General features: G+C 34.4%; 2 protein-coding genes across 6 annotated transcripts; one reads left to right on the top strand and one right to left on the bottom strand.

Moving 5' to 3' along the window:
- Positions 1 to 1,303: 1,303 nt before the first annotated feature.
- Positions 1,304 to 8,674, bottom strand: si:dkey-220f10.4. 4 transcript variants are annotated; one of them, XM_087276178.1, is made up of 13 exons: positions 8,589 to 8,674; positions 8,453 to 8,502; positions 8,023 to 8,179; positions 6,582 to 6,821; positions 6,383 to 6,502; positions 6,108 to 6,242; positions 5,861 to 6,033; positions 4,580 to 4,738; positions 4,369 to 4,481; positions 4,176 to 4,290; positions 3,905 to 4,003; positions 1,818 to 1,989; positions 1,304 to 1,723 (listed from the first exon to the last, which is right to left on the bottom strand). In XM_087276178.1, exons 2-13 carry the CDS (start codon positions 8,492 to 8,494, stop codon positions 1,590 to 1,592), a joined length of 1,659 nt encoding a protein of 552 aa, XP_087132304.1. In that variant the 5' UTR covers positions 8,495 to 8,502; positions 8,589 to 8,674; the 3' UTR covers positions 1,304 to 1,589. The 4 variants fall into 4 exon arrangements, with proteins under 4 accessions (XP_087132304.1, XP_087132305.1, XP_087132306.1 ...); XM_087276179.1 differs by having other exon boundaries at positions 6,108 to 6,239; XM_087276180.1 differs by lacking the exon at positions 8,023 to 8,179.
- Positions 8,675 to 9,845: 1,171 nt separating this feature from the next.
- snx11 (sorting nexin 11) lies at positions 9,846 to 20,806 on the top strand. 2 transcript variants are annotated; one of them, XM_087274968.1, is made up of 7 exons: positions 9,846 to 10,502; positions 10,592 to 10,646; positions 10,861 to 10,947; positions 12,284 to 12,384; positions 13,539 to 13,634; positions 13,958 to 14,182; positions 17,431 to 20,806. In XM_087274968.1, exons 1-7 carry the CDS (start codon positions 10,315 to 10,317, stop codon positions 18,416 to 18,418), a joined length of 1,740 nt encoding a protein of 579 aa, XP_087131094.1. In that variant the 5' UTR covers positions 9,846 to 10,314; the 3' UTR covers positions 18,419 to 20,806.
- Positions 20,807 to 21,118: the final 312 nt, after the last annotated feature.

Below are 21,118 nucleotides of genomic sequence, written 5' to 3'. Positions count from 1 at the left end.
GTCAGAATTCTAGGATAAAGTCACAATTCAGAGATATAAAATGTCACAATTCTGAGTAAATAAATAAAGCAAGAATTTTGAGATATACTTCACAATTACAGGTTTTGTCAGAAATCTGAAATATAAAGTTGCAATTGTGCGATATAAAGACAGCATTCTGAGATATATGTCACAATTATATAAAGCTATTACATAAGAGTTATAAAGCCAGCTATAATTAGCATTGCCGGCAGCTAGCCCCCTGCAACTCTCATGGTTGAGCAGGGCTGCGCCAGGTCAGTTCCTGGATGGGATACCACATGGGAAAGCAACTGTAGGTTATTGCCACAAGTGTGTTAGGGAGACCAGCTCAACCTGCTGTCTGTATGTCTCCTAACACCCCGGTACATTAATATACTGTCAGTGAGTCCTGTCTTTCAGATGAGATGTTAAACCTGACTCTCTGTGGTCGTTAAAAATCCCAGGATGTCCTTTGAAAAAAAAGAGCAGGGGTTAACCTCGGCATCCTGGCCAAAGCTGCCTACTAGCCTCTGTCCATCATGGCATCATAACTCTATCTCCACTCCACCAATCAGCTGGTGTGTATTCTGGTGCAATATGGCTGCCGTCATTCAGGTGGATGCTGCACAATGGTGGTGGATGAGGAGATTCCCCCACCCCCCAAAAAATGTGTAAAGTGCTTTGAGTGTCCAGAAAAGTGCTATATAAATTTAAGGAATTATTATTAAAATTCTGAATGCAATAACTACTTCAAAAAAATTACTCAGTGGCGAAATCGGGCTTACATATCCACATGGGTGCATCACTCAGTAGGGGGCAAAAGAATCTGAGTTTTGAAGTCAGAATTGCGAGTTTTAACGGATATCAGATCAGTAATTGTATAAAGAAAGAAAAGAAAATCGAAAGCTGGAAATCATAAACCTAAAAATAGATTTGACAGGAAGAACCAAAACTGGAGATTTTAAAGTGATGACATGAAGAAGTTTTTGCTTCCCAGAAGAGCCTTATAGTGAAAAGTCTTTCAAAGTACCATTTTAGTTTACTGATTAGCATGTAAACACATACAAACCTAACAATTAGATTTTTTTTTTATAGCTCTGCGCTTTGGGGTTTTAAGCCTCCTTGTTAGAGCAATCGAATCCCATGCGGAAGGTCGCCGGTTCGATACTAGCTTGGAGCGGATTGGGTGGCGTGGAACTGGCAAGGTAACATAAACAGAAACGCACACAGTGATGACAGAATTCTTATTTTCGGGTGAAATATCCTCTTAAGAATGTGATCTTATGAAAGATAATATTCCATGTTAGCTTTATATAACTTTTTATTTAACACGAAAAATTTAATTTTCTCATGTAAACAAAGAAAAACAATATGGCATAATTCATTATTTGCTTATAAAACAGTCATAGTTGAATTCAGCAAATTAACCACATAACATATAAGAACAAAATAAGAGAAGCAGATTGATGCTCTACTGCCATCATTTGCGAATAATACAAATCTAAACGTCTTTCATTCCTGACTGAATAACATAAAATACTGCTAAGTTTCCCTTTTTCAAAAGAACAGATAATACACATAAACAAAGCTTATTCACATGCTAGTTTGCCATCAAATGAGGACAGTGTGATAGCAAATGCCTGTAGAGCACACATGGGAAAGCTGTAGTCCATGGAAAACACATCGTCTGCAACCCGGCCAAACTGCATCACAATGTAGTCCACTGGAGAGAGATGTTGAGCCACAAAAAAAAAATCACAACTGGGAACTGTAATATTGTCATATGTTATAAATAATTTGCGAGTAAAAACACATACCATTATCTGGATGGACAATCTGAAAGTTTTTGACAGATGCCTGAGTAACTCGGCCATGAAAATTAAGCACATACGACTGAGTTTGCTCATTCCAGCTGGGTGATTTATTGACTAGAGTGACAAGATTCTCTTTATTACCGTTCTCGTATCGGGTGAGCAGAGACTCCAGCTCCTGGAACATGCAAAGTAGATCTTTATTACTAATATGGTATTACTATACATACAAATAAATCAGTAGTGAATCAAACTCATAAGAAGATTTTTTTTTAAATTTATAAACATTCCGTCCCTCCAGGATTTTGCAAGTCCAATGGTTATTGAGATCAAACAATTTTCACATTTTACAAGGTTTGTCTGTATTTTCACATAAAAAAAAAACAATAATTGAAGCAAATAATATCAAAAGTGTTGAGGAAAGGCATCACAAAATCAATAATTTTTAGGCCACAGATAAAAAAATTTATTAATATCATTTATATATTCATTCATTTTCTTTACGGCTTAGTCCTTTATTATTCAGGTGTCGCCACAGAGGAATTAACTGTCAACTTATCCAGCATAAATTTTACACAGCGGATGCCCTTCCAGCTGCAACCCAACACTGGGAAACACCCATACACTCTTGCATTTACATATACTTCACATCTTGCATTCGCTTCTTGCTGTGGGGTGATCGTGCTATCCACTGTGCTACTGTGACACTGATTTATTAATATTATTAATATAAATAATAATATTGCGCAGTATGGCACAGTAGGTAGTGCTGTCACCTCACAGCAAGAAGGTCGCTGGTTCGAGCCTCGGCTCAGTTGGCGTTTTTGTGTGGAGTTTGCATGTTCTCCCCGTGATTGCGTGTCTTTCCTCCGGGTGCTATGGTTTCCCCCACAAGTCCAAAAATATTCGGTACAAGTCTGGGCAAGCTTAAATTGTTTGTAATGTATGTGTGTGTGAATGAGAGTGTATCACAGTGATGGGTTGCAGCTGGTAGGGCATCACCTGCATAAAACATATGCTGGATAAGTTGGCGGATGATCCCAAGGATTCCATATCCGGGAACAGGCCATATCCTGAGCTGCTGCTGCGCTGATGGTTCGTGGGGAGTGGAGAACATGAGTCTGATTCCAGCGACGCTCCAGGGACAGACGAGTCTTCATTGAGGCCATCTTCCAGCCTCAACCACGGCGAATGAAGCTCTGCACAAGAGTTTTGGCCAGCGGAGAAATTAAAATTGTCGTGCCCAACTGAGTCTGGTTCTCTCAAGGTTTTTCTTTCTTCACTCCCATCAGGTGAAGTTTTTTGCCCTCTCCGCTGTCGCCACTGCCTCGCATGGTTCAGGATTGGTAGAGCTACGCATCGATGAATTTGCTCTTCAGTGTTTGAACTCTCAGTAATGATTAAATCACACTGAACTGAGCTAAACTGAACTGAACTTAAACACTAAAACCTGAACCACACTGTTCCAGTTACTATGATCATTTATGTGAAGCTGCTTTGACACAATCTACATTGTAAAAGCGCTATACAAATAAAGCTGAATTGAATTGAATTGAATTCATTCTGCTGTGGTGACCCCAGATTAATTAAGGGACAAAGTCGAAATGAAAATGAATGAATGAAAAATAAATAAACCTGCAATATGATGGAGGGACTGAATATTTCAGGATATTATACTTATACACTACTCATTAAAAGTGTAAGGATATCTAGAATAAAAATGTATTTTTTTAAACTATAATTTTTTTTGCCAAAGATTTATTAAATTAATCAAAAGAGATATTGAATGTTTATAAATTATTGATTAAATTTATAATGTTGTGAATAAAAAGACAAGTAATTGCTGTTCTTTGACCTCTCTATTAATCAAAGAATCCTGAAAAATAACATATCATGGTTCATTACATTTATAAATATATACACATATATAAAACTTTAATATTTCACAATAGTTATGTGGCATTGCATAGCATTTGACCAATTAAATGCAGCCTTGCAAAGATTAAGATATTTTTTTAAAAATTGAAATTAAATCTTTCCATGTTTATTATATTAGTGATCATCCAAACTTTATTAACTAATGAACAACTTACGCTTTTTGGTCGAATAACGACTCTCTCATCATTTTCGTGCATACCAGGAATAATTACTGTCATTTTGCGGGGACCTTTGAAACCCAGAACATTTTTTTCCTGTGTGACATTAAAGAAAAAGTAAGAATTTTACAATAAAAAAACCATATAAAATTACTGTATGGTGAATACTAATACAAAATACAGCTAAATACAATATACAACCAAATACAATTAAATACAATTGAAACCTACTGTACACTTTATCTAATGCACACAACAACCATCTTACATAAAATATTGCTGCTAGCTCTTGTCGCAGTGTATCCGTTTCTTTAATAAATGGTTTCCTTTCAGGATTCTCACCATTATCAAACACAGTGAACTTAGTCCCCAAGACATTTGACCTGAGAAGACAAACCATGTTTTAAGGATTTGCTTCACAAGCATAAAGATTTGTGATGTGTCACTGCTATGGCACAAACCTTAATTTGCCAATGTAGCTGTCAGTATCTCTGGATAAATCTGTAGGATCAACTGATATCAAATAATTGGACGTTTTGCACTTTTTTCTTTTCCTGCCAGCCATCAGAAAGACCTGCCCATTCCAAACAAAAGGAAAGAGAGTAATGGTGTGTTAAGAGATGAAAAGTAAAATTGCTTTTCAAATATTTCTCTATTAACATTTCTGCTAACCCGTTTCCCATCCTCTTTCTCCATGTGTAGGTAATAAGTGGGGTAGATCCCTTTCTCCACTCCTCTCCTGTCTCTGGTGATCCTGCACTGAATGGTCACGTCTCTTGGAGCAGGACGCATGGCAAACTGTTCCAGATCCTCCAAAGACATGGGAGATGACTGGACAAAACAAAACAAATATTCGAATATTCATTCATTCATTTGCTTTTTGCTTAGTCCCTTTATTAATCTGGGGTCGCCACAGCAGAATGAACCACCAACTTATCCAGCATATGTTTAACGCAGCGGATGCCCTTCCAGCTGCAACTCATCACTGGAAAACATCCTTACACACTCAATCACACACATACATACACCACGGACAATTTAGCCAAACCAATTCACCTGTACCGCATGTCTTTTGGACTTGTGGGGGAAACCGCAGCACCTGGAGGAAACCCACACGAACACGGGGAGAACATGCAAACTCCACACAGAAATGCCAACTGACCCAGCCGGGGCTCGAACCAGCGACCTTCTTGCTGTGAGGTGATTGTGCTACCCACTCTGTCACCATGCTGCCCATTTTTCTGCACTTACTTGCTGCTCCTGATGGCATTTAAATTTAAACTGTCTTTAATCTCCTTTTAAACTTGAACAACTAAATTAATGCTTAAGTTAAATACTAAGTACTAACACTACCCCAGTAAACACTTCCCTCACTCAACAAACTCAACAAAAGTTCCCATAGTGGGAAAAATAAAATAGAATTAAATGAAATTAATCAATAAATTAAAAAGGCATGAATAATAATAATAAGAAAAAAAAAAAAATATATATATATATATATATATAAATATGTATATTTTTAATTCTCAATTTAAGTATCAGAAAAGTTACCCAGCAAACAATCTTAAAAGCGGCACTACAAATTATTGAAGGTCTTTAAAGAAACAGTGAGTGGCAGTCTGACCCCCAGACTCCCCCCCCCAAACCGAAAATTACACATTACACTTAAATCACTTTTTTTAAGCCTGTACTAAAAAGAGAACTTCAAAATGATGAATATTATTTACACTATCATTTATTATTTTACACACACAAACACACACATATAAATGTTATGCTAATATTTAAGACAAGCACCAAATGAGTAGTTTTTTCTTAACTAAGAATGAACTTGAAGTGGATTACATATAAAGTAAGCCACATCACATTTACAAATGACCATAACTAATAAAGTGCATACGCAAAAAGAATATAATGAATAATTATAAACTGAGTTTTAGAATTTATACTCACTTTTCCGATGTCCAAAGAATAACTGTCAGAAGAGTGCTCCTTATAGTTGGAGTTCAAAGAGGCAAGACTGTTAACACTTTTTGTGTTTTTTTTAGACTTTTTAGCTTCCTTCTTCTTGTCCTTCTCCTCTTTCTCATCGTTTTCTTCTTCACTGTCACTGAGATGACATCTCACTGCAATGACAGAAATAGCATTTCACCAATCAGGCCACTATCGTTAACAAAAAGTAAAAAAGATTTTTATTTACTTGGCTTCATTTGTTTTTTCTTTGGTGTAGGAGGAACAGGGCTCTTTGACCAGTCTTTTCCTTCATCTTCACTCTCTGATTCAGGATTTTTCTCTTCATTAAGGGAGAAATCCACAACTGAATCAGTCTGAACTGCTTGGAGGACAAATACACAAATCGGAATGTTAACGATGCCAATGTCCAATTATTTCCTATTTATGAATAGCTGCGCTGCAGGAAATGGCCTTTAACTTGTGTCAAGCCTAACAATAGACACACATCTCCGGTAAACTTACAGGACTGTTCCCCTGTCTTTGCTCTCCCTTTAGTTCCATTTGTCTTTTCCTTCTTCTTCACAGATTTCTTCTCTTTCTTTTCATTTTCCTCCACCTCCAGTGCAGCTTTTGGTTCAAGTACTGGAATTCAACAAAATAGACTCATCAAACTAAGGCAGACACAACAGGTGTGATTGAAAACAGAAAAAAAACTACTTACGTTTAGTTTGTCCCTTTTTCACACCCTTCTTCTTTGTTTTCTTTTCATCTGCCTGGCCGTCTGTGTCTAAAGTGCTTGTAGTGCTGTGCTTCGGGCTGATCTCTAGATCGATTTTCTTAATGATGACCGGGACAGGCTGAGCAATTTCCTCTGATGCCTCCTCTGTCCTGGATGAAACACTCAGTTCCCCCAAACAAATCTCCTCCACTGTGTTTTCATAAATATGCTCAGGTTGTGTGTCTGATAATAAAAAGACAGATAGACACAGACAGATAGACAATTTCTATGCACATAAAAGGCCTATTTGTCTCAAATATTGTTCTAAATCTGTGTTAGTGAGTGCTTATCCCATCCACCTCTTAGATCTTCTAAATGAATCAGTTCACCGAATCGAACTGAATCATTTTAAAAAGTTTGCTTCTCCAGTAAACCCTTATCTACAAATTACTTGTTTAACATGCCTGATACCCCCTCTGACTTGAAATAAATCAACTTCCTGAGTTATTCAGTTACTAAATCAGATGTGAGATTAGGTGAACTGGTAATACTGCATATGTGTGATTCAGCAGGTGGTGAACTGAACACAAACAGTGCATCACAGCCTGTTGTGACTGACATAGTATTACAGTACCGTCTCAACCAAACTAGGACAACTGACTAAGCTGTTTTAAAAACAGAAAATCGTAAGCCAAAGACTGAAAGGATCTGGCGAAACATAAGTTTATTTCATAACAGAAAATCATAGTGGTATTAAAATAGTCAGTGAATCATGCTTCATTCAGGCTGCAAAACTTTTGGTGATGTTTTAACTGACTGAAATTATGATTGCTGACTATATATTTTTGATATGTTGAGTCCTAACATGAGAGGATTGATTACATCATTGTGGATGACATTATTTTTCAACTGGATCATTGAGATGAGCTGTCCAAAGGATCCAGTTTGTGAAAAAGATCCAAACTTCTCATCACTACCCCACAGGTGTGGCATATCAAGATGCTGATTACACAGCATGATTATTGCACAGGTGTGCCTCAGGTTGGCCACAATAAAAGACCACTCTAAAATGTGCAACTCTCATAACACAGCACAATGCCACAGATGTCAAATTTTTTGAGGGAGAGATCCCACTGACTGCAGGAATGTCCAACAGAGCTGTTGATATGGATTGAATATATTGATCATAATGCTGTCAACATCTTGATATGTCACACCTGTAAGGTGGATCGACTGATTGACAAAGAAGAAGCACAAACTACTGTATCATAGATTTTGACAAATGTGTGAACAATAATCTGAAATTGGCCATGCAAGCTCATGAAAAATGGGTGCAATTTCAAAAGGTGTTGCGTTTACAATTTTGTTGAGTGTAGATTGATAGACAGATAGATGTTATGTTAGCAATGAGGTTCCGGTTTATATAGTGTAAGTGTGTACAAACCATTGAGGGAAGTATTGCTTTGAGATTGGCTTATCAATAAAACAGTATCGTCACACTCAGGTTTCTGTTTGCATGTCTTGGAACAGATGTCAGGATTCGCTGTAACCATCCGGGCATCTGCCCTTCGTCTTTGTTGTTTCTTGATTAAAAGTGAACGCTATGAGAGTTGACAAGATATGAACTGTTGTTACACATCCACTTATGCATTACAATCACAGTATAATGGCATCAGTATAGACACATTTCTCCAAAACAATGATAAAAATATAGTTTCTATTCTTTCCTCACAACATTATTTGTGCTTAGATTCCATTCTTTAAGCACGAAGTAACCTACGATAATAATGATCAAAATTCATTTTATTCTTATAACATTAAAACAAATTTGAGAAAATGTCTAATAAAAATATACTCATCTATTAGAATCTTACCTGATTGTCCAGCTTTTGTTGTCGAACCTCTGCATCTTCCATTTCTTTAGCTGGACAAAATACAATTATCAACATTTTAGCATTAATAAATAATGCATCCTATTGATTTGCTATTTTGTTATTGTTCGAAGCTCACCGTTCAGAATACATGCTCAAATCAAGCTATCAAATAAAAGGCACTGTTTCTCCGTTTGTCTCAGTGGCTCCATCTGACATCCCCACCTGCGAGCAACAGAAGCTAAAGAAGATTATAGAGGATAAAGTTCTTACACTCAACGCTCCACTGAGACGCCATTTAGAATGGATCCTTCATCATCACTGACATCAGATGCTATTTATGACTCTAAAGTGCTAAATGTTACATGCTATTGTTTGTACAATACAAAAATGTATATGTATTTCTGCATTATACCAACAAAAACTTGTCTTTTTCTTTTACACAAGACTCTTTTATTCCAAGATTATTTTATTCAATAATTCAGTTGTGTGAAATATTAAAGAGTTATATAAGAATATAAAATAACCCTCTTTCTTCTTGATTATTAGCTTTATTTTGAAATTTTGACCTATTCTGGCTCCAAATTGCACATTTAAGTGATCATTTATTCATTTGTTCATATTATTATTATTATTATTATCCATTTGAGTCTGTACATAATTTTTTCCTCAAAACATTGTTCCCTCATGCACTGAGCCAAAACTCTCCACTTGAGATAATCTTGTAGCAGAACTTTAATTTAATTTGAATTAATTTCTAGTAAGTATATCTTTATTTTACACATTTGCCAAATAAAACAAATGATAAGTATTATTTGTTGTTTAAACTCTCTAAAATGTCAAGAAAATTCTACAGTAATATTAGCCTGATAAAAAATAAAAGTATCAAAAAAGCTTGATTTTGTAATTTTTTTCTTTTTTTCCATAATATAGGAATATTTCATTAGATTATACCTAATTTGCTTATTCAAACTTTTCTAAAAACCTCAAATACAAACTGTGTTATTGTTGAACTTTTTTAAATTATGTTTTTTTCCAATGGTTTACAACTAAAAAACATCTTGTTTAATGCAGTTTAAAATAAACTCCCCCAAATAAATAACTACAAATAAATAACTACAAGTAACCCCCCAAATAAATAACTACAATTAACAATGATACCTATATTTTATATAAAATATAGTTATAGACTCATACGGTTAATTTTATTCAGCTTAAAAAACTTAAGGCAACAAGGTTTATTTTAAAGTGTAGGGCCACTTGCTTCAATAGGGGATACTTTCAACGTGTCCGCATAGTAAACAAACTATAAACTGAAGACTAATATAACCTGTGCACTAGATGGCAGCGTCTCATTTCAGCCTGCTTTTACCTACAGCTGAAGAAAAGGGAAGCTGGTCACGTGACTCGCTTACTCACAAATATGTCTCGACTTGTTTTTAACAGTTCTTGTCTGTTTTGTCTTTGTACGCGAGACAGTCAAAGTGACATTTCAAAAACATCTTAAATTTATCAAGCCCGGATGGGATGAAGATACTCCTTTGTTTTTTTGACGTAGTATCCATGAGCTCATTAACTTGCGCTAGCAGAAATTCAACCTGGAGCTGAGAGTACTATTACAGTAAGTATCAGACTTAATAACGTACATATAAGTTAGGCAGAAAATATACTTTATAACTATTCTCTTTAGTAAAAAAGTGCTGTGGCAGATCACATACACGAACGCTAAGTGTTTCTCTTACACATGGTTGCTAAGTTAGCTTGTTCAGTTTCGTTGTCCTTTAATCCCGCTTAAATAACAGTATTGACCACAGAATTAGCAAATAATCTTGATTAATCAGCGTTTAGAGGAAGAGGAGGGGCAGATGCATTATCACAGTGGTAAAAAACGCGAGTCAGGAGAATTTTGTATCCTAGATACTCTAAATAAGCATTTTGTAATGTATTGGAGAGCAGACAGTAAAAGGAATGAGGAGTCTGTTGATTTCCCTCATTATGGAATTGTGAAGATACTTGCTTTTTTCAAATTATGGAAGACCAAAGACAAAATAATGTGAGTTGAAAAGGCATGACAGAACATGCAGTGTTTGTTTTTATTGTTGTGGTTGATGACTCATGTGACTGTCGTTGTTTTTTCCACAGATGTCCATTGTGCTGTGTTTCCTCTGGCAGGATGAGCAAAAGTCAAGAGCAAGATGTAAGATTTCTTTGATATACTTCTATGTTTGCCTTTGTAATGTGCTATGACTTAGCATTAATAAATAGTTGGATTTAAGGAAAAACTTTAATTGAAGCTGTAAAATAGTAAAGGGTCACAAGAATGTCTTTTTAAAAGTATGCATTCACATATATGTCTAATATCTGCATGAAATGGACTTGAAAATAGGTTTATAACTTTCCTTTTTCTACAGGAATTCATAGCTGTGAGGGTTCAGGATCCTCGTGTTCAGAATGAAGGGTCATGGAACTCATATGTGGACTTCAAGATTTTCCTTCATGTGAGTGTTTTTGCCTTAAGGATTTCTAATAATATGTCAAGATTACTATCTAATAATGTGACTATGTTTCTTAGTCAAAAGCTTTTTAGTATTTTTTTTTTGCCAACTCAAGCAAAGGTCAGTTTCTCTGGATATTTTTTTTTTTGTTTTAGTGCTCAGCATAACTGAGTACACCCCATTTTTAAATGAATATTTGTATCCATTTCTCAGTGAATATAGCGGATGTATTTTGGTGCATTTAAACAAAAAGATTTATTAATCAGAAATATTTATTAAAATAATATTTCAGTCACCAAACATATTTAGAAACTGAAAGATAATACAATTAAAATCAAGCTAAATATTGCAAAAATAAAAAATACAACCTACAAAATGTCAACTAAATTGTATACTTTTTGTTTCTCTTGATTTTTTTTTCTCTTTTTTTTTAAATTGTCTCAATTTTTTATAACAAATTTGGGTGTACTAGTTTTTAGACCATTATTGTCAGTTATTTTGTTAGATAAGCTATGGATTTGGCTTCAGTACTGACTAATCTAATGTATAAGCACAAATATAATATTGTATAGCTTCCTATTAAAATTGTGAATTTAAAAGAGAGATTTATGAGGGAAGTACTTGTATATGCTGAGTAACACATTATTTAATAAATTTAAAATAAAATAAAAATTTGTCATTTAGAGCTTTATTATTTTGGACAAAATAGCAAAAAAAGTTGAAGAAAAAAAGTTGATTTGTAGATGGTACAATGACAGTGTTTAAAAAACTTACTTCAGAATTTGCTTACTCTCCAATGGTTACAAATCTTTGAGTTTCTTCCTTCTGTTGAACACCAAAGAAGATGTTTTGAAGAAAGCTGAAAACCTGTAACCTTTGGTGAAAAAACAAATACCATGAATGTCAATGATTACAGGTTTCCAGCTTTCTTTAAAACATTTTCTTATGTGTTCAAACAACAGACAGGGTAAAGAAAATGAGTAAATTATGAATTTTTGAGTACACGATCCCTTTATGAAATCAATATTTCCAATTAAAATATCTCAAAATGTTTGTTATTCTAGTTGCCATTAAATGAAAAAATCTGTAAATGACAATATTTGAATGATGGACATCAGCATGACTTTAGTTAGTTTAAAGGTTTACAACAATAAAACTTTAAGCGATAAACTGACCATTTTAAAATGGGCGAATATGCAAGACGTGATAGATGTACAGGCTTTTATGATATAAATGTCTTTATTATAGAAGTATAAACCTTCAATTTTTATTTAGCAGTTCATTTTGATAACTACGTCAGTGATCTGAATTTGGTTTCATACTTGCTTTCTGCCTTCAGACAAACAGCAAAGCATTCACTGCCAAAACATCCTGTGTGAGGCGGCGATACAGCGAGTTTGCTTGGCTGAAGAAAAAACTGCAGAAGAATGCTGGTCTGGTGTAAGTTCCTGTTTATGCTTCCAATTGAGCATGGCTACATGCACAACAGTACAATGAGAACGATCACAAATCTGGTTAATGAAATAACCTGTTTTACTGGTTTGCAGTCTGTGCAGATATATTAGCCGACATGTGAATAAGATACATTTAAAAGACTTTATTTAAAATTCGATTATTTCCTGGTGGTGACATCAAAACATATCTTCTGCATACGGTATTTCATTTGTTATGCATGTTGGATCATTAAAATATAACTAAAATTACTATGACTTTTACATTTGCATTAGATGAGAAGATATTCATATAATTTCTTTGGTCAAGAAAGTGATTCATTTTCTTTGTGGTTGAGTGCATGTAAATCCAAAGTGTTCTTCATAACAGTAAATGGGAGTAAATTCCCCACAGCATTACCAGTTTTGCTCTGCAGAGATTCTCAAGTAATGTCAGTTTTAAGTGTTTATAAGCTGTGTGCAGTCAGTGTAATAGACTAGCTGTAATAGACCAGACTAGACTGCAATTAAGTGTAGCTGTGTTGATCTGTGTATGTTGTGTACATTAATGAGCTTACTAGCATAAAGGAGAACAACTTAACTGTGGAACTGTGGAAATGTTGGGAGAAAAGACCAAAGATAACAAATAATAAAGACAAATTATATTACAAATGCATGTATAAATAAAAGAAAATATATAAAAGAACTATAACACTAAATAATATATGTTATAAACATTCTACGGCATAGGTGGAAAATATTTAACTTTAATATTAATTAAGTTCATATTAAAGTGTAATATTATATATAATATTAATAGAAATTTATATTAATTAAGTTAATATTAAAGTCACAGTATAAATGAGGGTCTTTATACAAGAATGCAAGGATACAAGCTGGTTTTTATGTTTAGTATGGGCTTCTGTCACATGAGGATGATCATTTGAAAACATCTGGGTTAACTTGTTTACATAAACACTCTCACATCAATGGCTTATGTCTCATCCAAAATGCTTCGTTAAATGGGTCAATTACTGCAATTGAAAGCAATGTTATTGATCTGCCATTTAGTAGAGGCTGGATGCAATTCGATTTTAATGAAATATCCTAAAAAATAAATCAAGTTCATTTTATAAACTCAAAATGCATTTCTGTTTCTTACAGGCCTGTTCCTGAGCTGCCAAAAAAGTCTATCTTCTCGTTTATTAATGACGACTTCATTGAAAGGAGAAGAAAGGGTCTTCAGGGCTTCTTGGATAAGTTCGTTCTTGTTATTTTTTTAATAGTCTTGCTGGTATTTGCTTAAATTCAGTTCACACCACACCAATAGGCGGCAACAGACGGGCTGGATGCTGTCCAGTCAGTGACTTACCACTCTCTGTCTGAGCTTGTTTTCGTCAAACTGAATGTGCTGAATCAGCACTTGTCTGATCATGGAATGTCTGAGAGGTGACGTGTTGTTATCTGGTGATCGTCCACTGTTGGTGCAGTGTGAATGGGCCGATACACAAAGCTTTAACATTGTGAGAATTAAAAAGTAGCTTGAAATTCCACAGATTAATTGTTTTTGTCTTCCCGTTCAGGGTGCTGCACATGACAGTGTGCCTGTCGGATAGTCAGCTGCATCTTTTCCTGCAGACCCAGCTTCCTGTCAAGCACATTGAGGACTGTGTGCATGGTCACACCCCTTACACTGTTACTGAGGCCATTCTAAGTTATGCTTCCTCCAACCGTGGATGGGTGCAGGAGGAAGGGGGCGCTGACCAAGAATTATGCTCCACCACTGTGTCATATGAATCCGTAGAAAGGTAAAGAAAAACTGGTTTAAAGATCATAAAATAAAACAAAATATAATAATGTAAAATAGCTCCTAAAGTCCTTTGAGTGCAGTGTTACTGGTGCTGTCACATTTTACAAATAGACGAGAATTGGAAGCACTAGTATTACAGGGTATATGCAGGAATCCTAAAGGTAATTTCAATACTTTTTAAGTCTTTTTAAAGACCTTCTCAGAATATTTTTAGACCTCATCACTACTTCCAAGTTATAATCATTATCAAACCTTTAACTTAATGAACATTTGTAGTTAATTAAATCAATGGAGCACAATCATGCAACAAAACTCAAATAAGCTCTGAAGAAACAAAGCTTGAAAGAATAAATTATATAGTTGTTTTCAGTGACAGGCTTCAGCCACTGTTTAAACTCGTATTTCTCCAACCAGGAGTATGTAAACTTACATTTTCTATTTTTGCTGTCTGTTTAGCTCTATGGTTTCACATTCACATCACCTTAAAAAGAAATATATTAAATAAATATATTTATGCTTTTTTTTGGAGTCAAACACTTTGGATAATGTTTGAACAAAATGTAAGACCTCATAAAAACGACTAAAAAAGACTTCTTAATACCTTTTAATGGCCTTAATTTTCTCATTATTGATTTATCAACTTTTTATACTTTAAGACCCCGCGGACACCCTGTATCAAAAGCTTTACATATTTTAACTCCAAGAAAACACATTTGACAGTAGCAATAACTTATGAATGTTAATATTTTTTCATCATCTAATAACGGCAACAACTGCACAACCACCAAATATTTCTGACTAAACTTATTATCAATTCAAGACAAAATAGCAATGCTTTTTGAAAATCGCAGAATAGATTTTTAGAACGTTTTTCCCCCACAGCTCTACAAACGATATGCTTTCTGTCAGGTAGCCTAAAGGAATAAAGAATAAATATAAACTGATATGGCTAAACGCAATTCTGTATAAATGTCCTACATTTTCGCCAGCGGTAAGTGTTACTAATATCAATTTATGATAAATGTTTGCAATTTGTGAATTGAAAAGAATTGTTGAAAAGGCCAAGGCAAAAAAAGATTAAGAGCCTTTATCTTGTATTCTATTATTATATAATTTCAAGCCATTATTTAATGGAAAGGCCATGGTTTGTATATGTCTCACTGCTATAGTCTTTGCTGTTACCAGTATTGTTTAACCACCATACAATTGCAATTTCTGAAAGAGGTCAGAAAATATTGAAATATATTTTACATGTATATATTACATATAACTTTAAAGTGTTAGTTCACACAACAATGAACATTCTGTATTTGATTAATCACCCTCATGTGCTTCTGTTCCGATCTATTGAGACCTTTGATGATCTTCTGAACACAAATTAAGATCTTAAACCTGAGAGTTCCCTCATCCTCTAAAGACAGTAAAGGTTCAGAGATGTTCAGAGCTCAGAAAAGAAACCAAACACATTGTCAGCATTTCTAACTGTAATCATAACATGTAATCATCTCCAGCAACACTTTTTTGTGTCAGGGTGTGCGTTTACCACTGTCAGTGCAACGTATTGCCATTAGAGTTAGCAGCACAACATGCAAGCATCGTATATCTTGTTGTATCTTGTTGTAAAGTTGTTTTGACAGTGCTTTTTTTTGATGCACAGAAGTGTTCTTGGAGCATCATATGATTACAGTTGAACCACTGAAGTCACATGGAATGTTTCGACAAAGTTTTTGGTTCCTTTTCTGGACTTAAAATGTCTTAAGACTGTTGGTATCCATGGAGGATAAGGGAATGTTTCAAGTGCTTTTAGTTTGTGTTTCGAAGATGAACAAAAGTCTCAGTGAATAGGAACGATGCGAGGGTGACTACATATTAACAGAACTTTTGTTTTTGGGTGAAATAATGAATTTGTGAAAAGAAGTGCTGCTTCATTCACTGTAAAAAATAATATTATTGCCTACATTGTTTCAGTTGAATAAAATTAACTTTTCTAGTCATCTAAACCTACTTCAGTGAAACTGACAAAAATATTATATTAAACCTGATTAATCAGAATCGTTTTTTTGCCAAGTGTGCTAACACACACAAGGAATTTGTTTGGCAACAGAGGCTTCCAGTGTACATAAACTGACAAGTGACAACACGAAAATAATTAAGAAAAAATATGACAAACATTAAACAAAGATGCAATTAGTCAAAAAGCTCTGGATGTTGAATTATATGTACAGATTTGTTATAAGTATACAAGTTAAAAGGTGCTATGTACAAATGCGTAGAGAAAGTATTGTGTTTTATTGTATATTGTTATAAGGTGCTGTGTAAAAGTACGTATAAGAAAGTAACTTATTGAAATAATTAAAGTAGCATAAAACATTTGTTGTCATGACTTTGTTCATGTAATGTTTTTTACAGTGTTCCAGTATATAAAAGTGTTGTGTAATGTTTGTCATACGCTCCAAAAAAGCCAACACTCATCAGTTTGGTGGTTGCACCAGTCTTAACTCAAAATTTAGTTGTGCTGAGTGTAAAAATGTTGCCATTCAGTCACAGTCTAAAGCTCTGCCATAACATTAAAATCAATTGTCTCATACAGGGTGTCTTAAAAAGTCTTAAAATCTCTTATTCAAAAACAAAATTTTAGACCTTAAAGTCTTAAATTCACTGAAATAATGTATTGTAGGTCTTAAAATTGTTTAAAACAAGTCTTAATTTTCCTATGTCCATGTAAAGCTGCCCAGTCGGGCAAACACCCATCCAATCACCAACAATCCATCTCATTAAAACTTTTAACAAAACTCTATTTGTAACTCTATTTACCAATATGGTTTAATTGTCTACCTTGCAATAACATTTGATTAAAAGCTCTCCATGCATTTAAAGACCATGTATGGTGAGGGCCCTGACTTGGACACATATGCATACGTTTAGTTTATTATAGTTTTTAAAGCATTTTTTTCAAAACAGAAAAAATATGTCTACAGTACAGCTAGAGTTTTCTTTTTTGACATTTATTTAAATATGTGGCCAAGGAATTACTAATTAGTGTTTTTTGATGGGACAAGTAAAAGTATTTTTGGCTACTAATTAGAACAACTAATAGCCATTAGGGGAAAAAAATCCTGCACGTTTAGTCCTGTTTAAGTCTAAAATGTCATTTATAATGGTCTTAAAAAGGTAATAAAATGTCTTAAATTTGACTTTGTTAAACCAGTAGAACGCCTGCTCATAATGCTTTGCTTCTCTTTACAGCCCTGTTCCTCACCTTCCTTCATTACAAAGTCCAGGAGCCTTATCTAGTGGACCTCCAAATGAACTTACAGACGCTTCAGAGTTGAGACTGAGTGATACAGAACAGACTGCATTGAAAACCAATCATGAACATCTACCTGAAGAAAAAGAGAGTTACATTAAACTAGTTGTCGAGGTCCATCCAAACCTTCAAGGTTCAGTAGAAACGGAGGAAGACAGTACGACCACTGAATCAGAAGATGAGGAAATACTCGTTAAGGACACCAAATATCTACAAACATATAATTGCGAGTCTCCTGCTCCACAGATAGACGGGAGTCTCGAAGAGAAGCCACTGCAAAGAGAAACACCCAGTAAAAATAATTTAGATCAAGAACCATCTTTTGGTGAAGATTTAGTTGACAATACCTCAGTAGATAAGGTCATAGAGAGAGGAACTCTTAATGATGTCAATGAAGCAATGAAGGGAAATAAAGAAGACCGCACTGTGGGACAAACCTCCGATGAGCATATTCATGAAGAAGATCCAAGAGTAAGGATCCAAAATAATGAAGTAACTCTAGATCTCAGTGCCAACCTGGAAGACAAGGCTGAGAATGTACCAGAAACTGCAGTTACAACAATGGAGGATGTTGCACTGCAAGTAGAGTTAACAGAGAACCATACGATCCATGAGAATGGAATCAGTAATGAAGACTACAGTGCAATTCAGGAAGAGGCTGTGACTGAGAAAGAGGATCATGTTGGCGAGGTTAACAAGCTCAATGCTAAATGCCTTCAAGCCAGCAGTGGCATTTTAATACTGGAGGGAATTGAGGAAGCAGTTAGCACACAAACTGCTCCCGTGACAGAAACCGCCAGCAACCTTGATGCAAATACTGCTGAAGTCAACACGCTTGTTTTGAAAGCCATCGAGATGGATGCCGTTCAGTGTCAGGAGACGGATAGTCAGATCATCATCGCTACCCAGCAGCTAGATGCCAAGTAATTACCATTCACATTAGTACAGCCATAGTGTTCAAAGAGTCCCACCTCCAGATGTTCCTCAGTCGATACCGATTTAAAATGTGATTTGAATGAACGAGTACATGTATCTGTAGGAACGCATCTCATTTTTCTGCATTGATCTACTATTGATGTGTTCAGTTACAAGCTGTTTACAGAAGATACACTGAATGATCAGACGGACTGTAGTTATTTTTTTCTTCCCCTACAAACAATGTGAACAAACAGATAATGCACTCGCTCGCGTGTCATTCAGGATTGTAAGCAAATTGCACTTGCAAAACAAATAGTTCTGAATCCATGGTAGCAGAAACAGGAACTGTACAAAGAGCAGCACTATGGCACTAATATGATTTTACCAACTTTACAGTCAAGTGACAATTACTCCAAGACACGCGCTGATCTATTTCAGCATTTTCGCAACACAATTTTTAATGACTTGTCACTTTCCAAGGCACTTCCTTTTTCCCCCTTCAGTGATACATGCACATGTCTGCTTTACAGTAACTTTAGGCAATTGGAAGTGCAAGTAATCTGAAAAAAGAGGATTCTGTTGTCATTTGCATGAACGCAAGATGTTTGGATAAATGTGCTTTTCTGTCTAATGTCGTTTTCAAAACTTCAAAAACTGTTTAACCCCTTGACTTTCACTGTCCAGTGGGATTCTAATGTTTGCTTTACTTTATTGCAATTGAATCCTAAACCAATGATGACAAACTAAATATTGTTGGAAAGGTTGCAGACTACTAAATACGTATTTTACCACTTTTTTTACCCATTCAATTTTTTAAACCATAATATTTTAGTCTAAACAAAGCAATAATGACAAACTATATATTATTTAAAAGCTCTGAATTTACAGTTTCCATATATTCCATCATGGAATTAGATATATCTGAAATTGCGATATTTTATTTAGCTGCAATATATATTGCGACGTGAATATAATCTCCCTATATAATTTGAAAAGCTCCATTTGGAAAGATTATAACTTTTTTCTTTGCAGTGAATCTGCATAAATTATAAGTAAATTAAAAGCATATAGAGTAAGAATAAAAGTGAAATAAACAGTGCTTTATGATTTTCTGGGGAATGTAGCAGTATTCAATTAAAGAAATTGAACAATCAAATGTCAAATAACATGGTCATCATTGTATAAATACATATCTTTATCTTTTAATCATTCATAAATAATTTAATCCTGTGATGTGACTATTGCAGATATACACATTGCGATGTTGATGCACAAATTATTTATTGTTTAGCCCTATATGCTACTATATTCTAAACAAAAATTACAAAATTAAACTGTTAGGAAACTCCAAAGATAACACCCATTTTATTTTTTATGTTATTTTTTTAGAAAAAAGGATCCAATCACATTTTAAACATGGGAAAAAATATAATTTGTTGAAATATTTTGCTTTGATTTTAGGTAAAACGTTTTGTTTGATAAATATTTTATGTATTATTAAAATGTATTTTTGTTTTATTATATTCATAATTTTAAATGTACATATTTTTGATTGAACTTTTTAAACATTAATTTCGCTTCAGCTACAACCTGAATTTTTGCAACAATTTAAGTTTTAAGTCATCAGTTTTACATCTCTGTGCTCCAAAAGTGACAGCTAAGGGGTTAAACATTCTTCAAAATACCTTCATTTGTGTACCACAGAAGTAGTCTGCAATGACATGCAAGCAAATTACAACAATTGTTATTTTTGGGTGAAATAACCCATCAACACAATTATACTAATATTGTTAAAATCCTATAATCTGTTCAGGGTGGTTGTTCAGGTCTTATGTGGAATAAAATGTTTATTTATGGTTTAATTCATGCTCATAACACTAAATTCTATAAAGAAGCTAATAGAAAAAATGACAGTACACATTGCAGTATGACAATGGTAATATACTTAATTTTCCCCATCCAAATTAATATTGCAATAAGTTGGCTGTTCATCGACTGTTTGAATCTATTGTGCTGTGATGTGTTACAGTGCTGCTGCTTAGATTACTAATACGGGAACTGAAACATATCCACAAAAGGGACCTGCTTGTTGGTTATAACTTAAAAGGGAACATGCAAGATATCTTATCAAACACAGGTGTCATTTTTTTTATGTTAGCACATTAGGAATGCAAACCAATTCAGTGCATCTATTTGTTTTATTTATTTAAGGGATTTTTAGTTTCTAAGAGGTTTTTTTGCATTTTATTCTTCTCTATTGGCTCCATTTGTAATGTGAGTTTTATTTTTACATTCATTTAAAGGACAAGCATCTGATGTTCATCACTGTATGTACAGTATGTTTGGATTCACTGGTGTGTTTACTAATAACGAACCAATAAAGAAAAAAGGACTGAACTTAGAGAGTGTTCATTGATTAAAAAATGAATTGTGTATACATTATACTAGGCAGAATACACAAACATATATAGATATACATTTTAAGATTAATATGTTTTAGGATTTGCATGCACAATTTTCATCCACGAAGGGCAGAGGGTTACTGAATAACTACTGAGAGATTTTAGCTGCTGTCTGGGCTTTCGCTGCCTTTCCACACCTCTCTTCATCTGCTTAAAACTTCTTTCCTGTGTCATTTCATTTCATTACACGTAACTTGTGTGTGTGTGTGTGTGTGTGTGTGTGTATATATATATATATATATATATA

The sequence above is a fragment of the Danio rerio genome, chromosome 12 (assembly GCF_052040795.2).
Source record: "Danio rerio strain M-AB ecotype USA chromosome 12, GRCz13ab, whole genome shotgun sequence".
NCBI lineage: Eukaryota > Metazoa > Chordata > Actinopteri > Cypriniformes > Danionidae > Danio > Danio rerio.
This window is presented reverse-complemented; position numbering and strand designations above follow the sequence as displayed.

Bases quoted from the DNA above. Each gene is read 5' to 3' on its own strand.
- si:dkey-220f10.4 (XM_087276178.1), bottom strand. From the start codon at position 8,494: ATGGAAGATGCAGAGGTTCGACAACAAAAGCTGGACAATCAG. The intron at 6,243-6,382 runs GTAAGTTTACCG...TTGTCCTCCAAG, and splicing joins AAAGACAGGGGAACAGTCCT to CAGTTCAGACTGATTCAGTT. The intron at 6,034-6,107 runs GTAAATAAAAAT...CTGTCATTGCAG, and splicing joins GAAAAAACAAATGAAGCCAA to TGAGATGTCATCTCAGTGAC.
- snx11 (XM_087274968.1), top strand. From the start codon at position 10,315: ATGCATTATCACAGTGGTAAAAAACGCGAGTCAGGAGAATTTTGTATC. The intron at 10,503-10,591 runs GTGAGTTGAAAA...TTTTTTCCACAG, and splicing joins AAGACCAAAGACAAAATAAT to ATGTCCATTGTGCTGTGTTT. The intron at 13,635-13,957 runs GTTCGTTCTTGT...CTTCCCGTTCAG, and splicing joins CTTCAGGGCTTCTTGGATAA to GGTGCTGCACATGACAGTGT.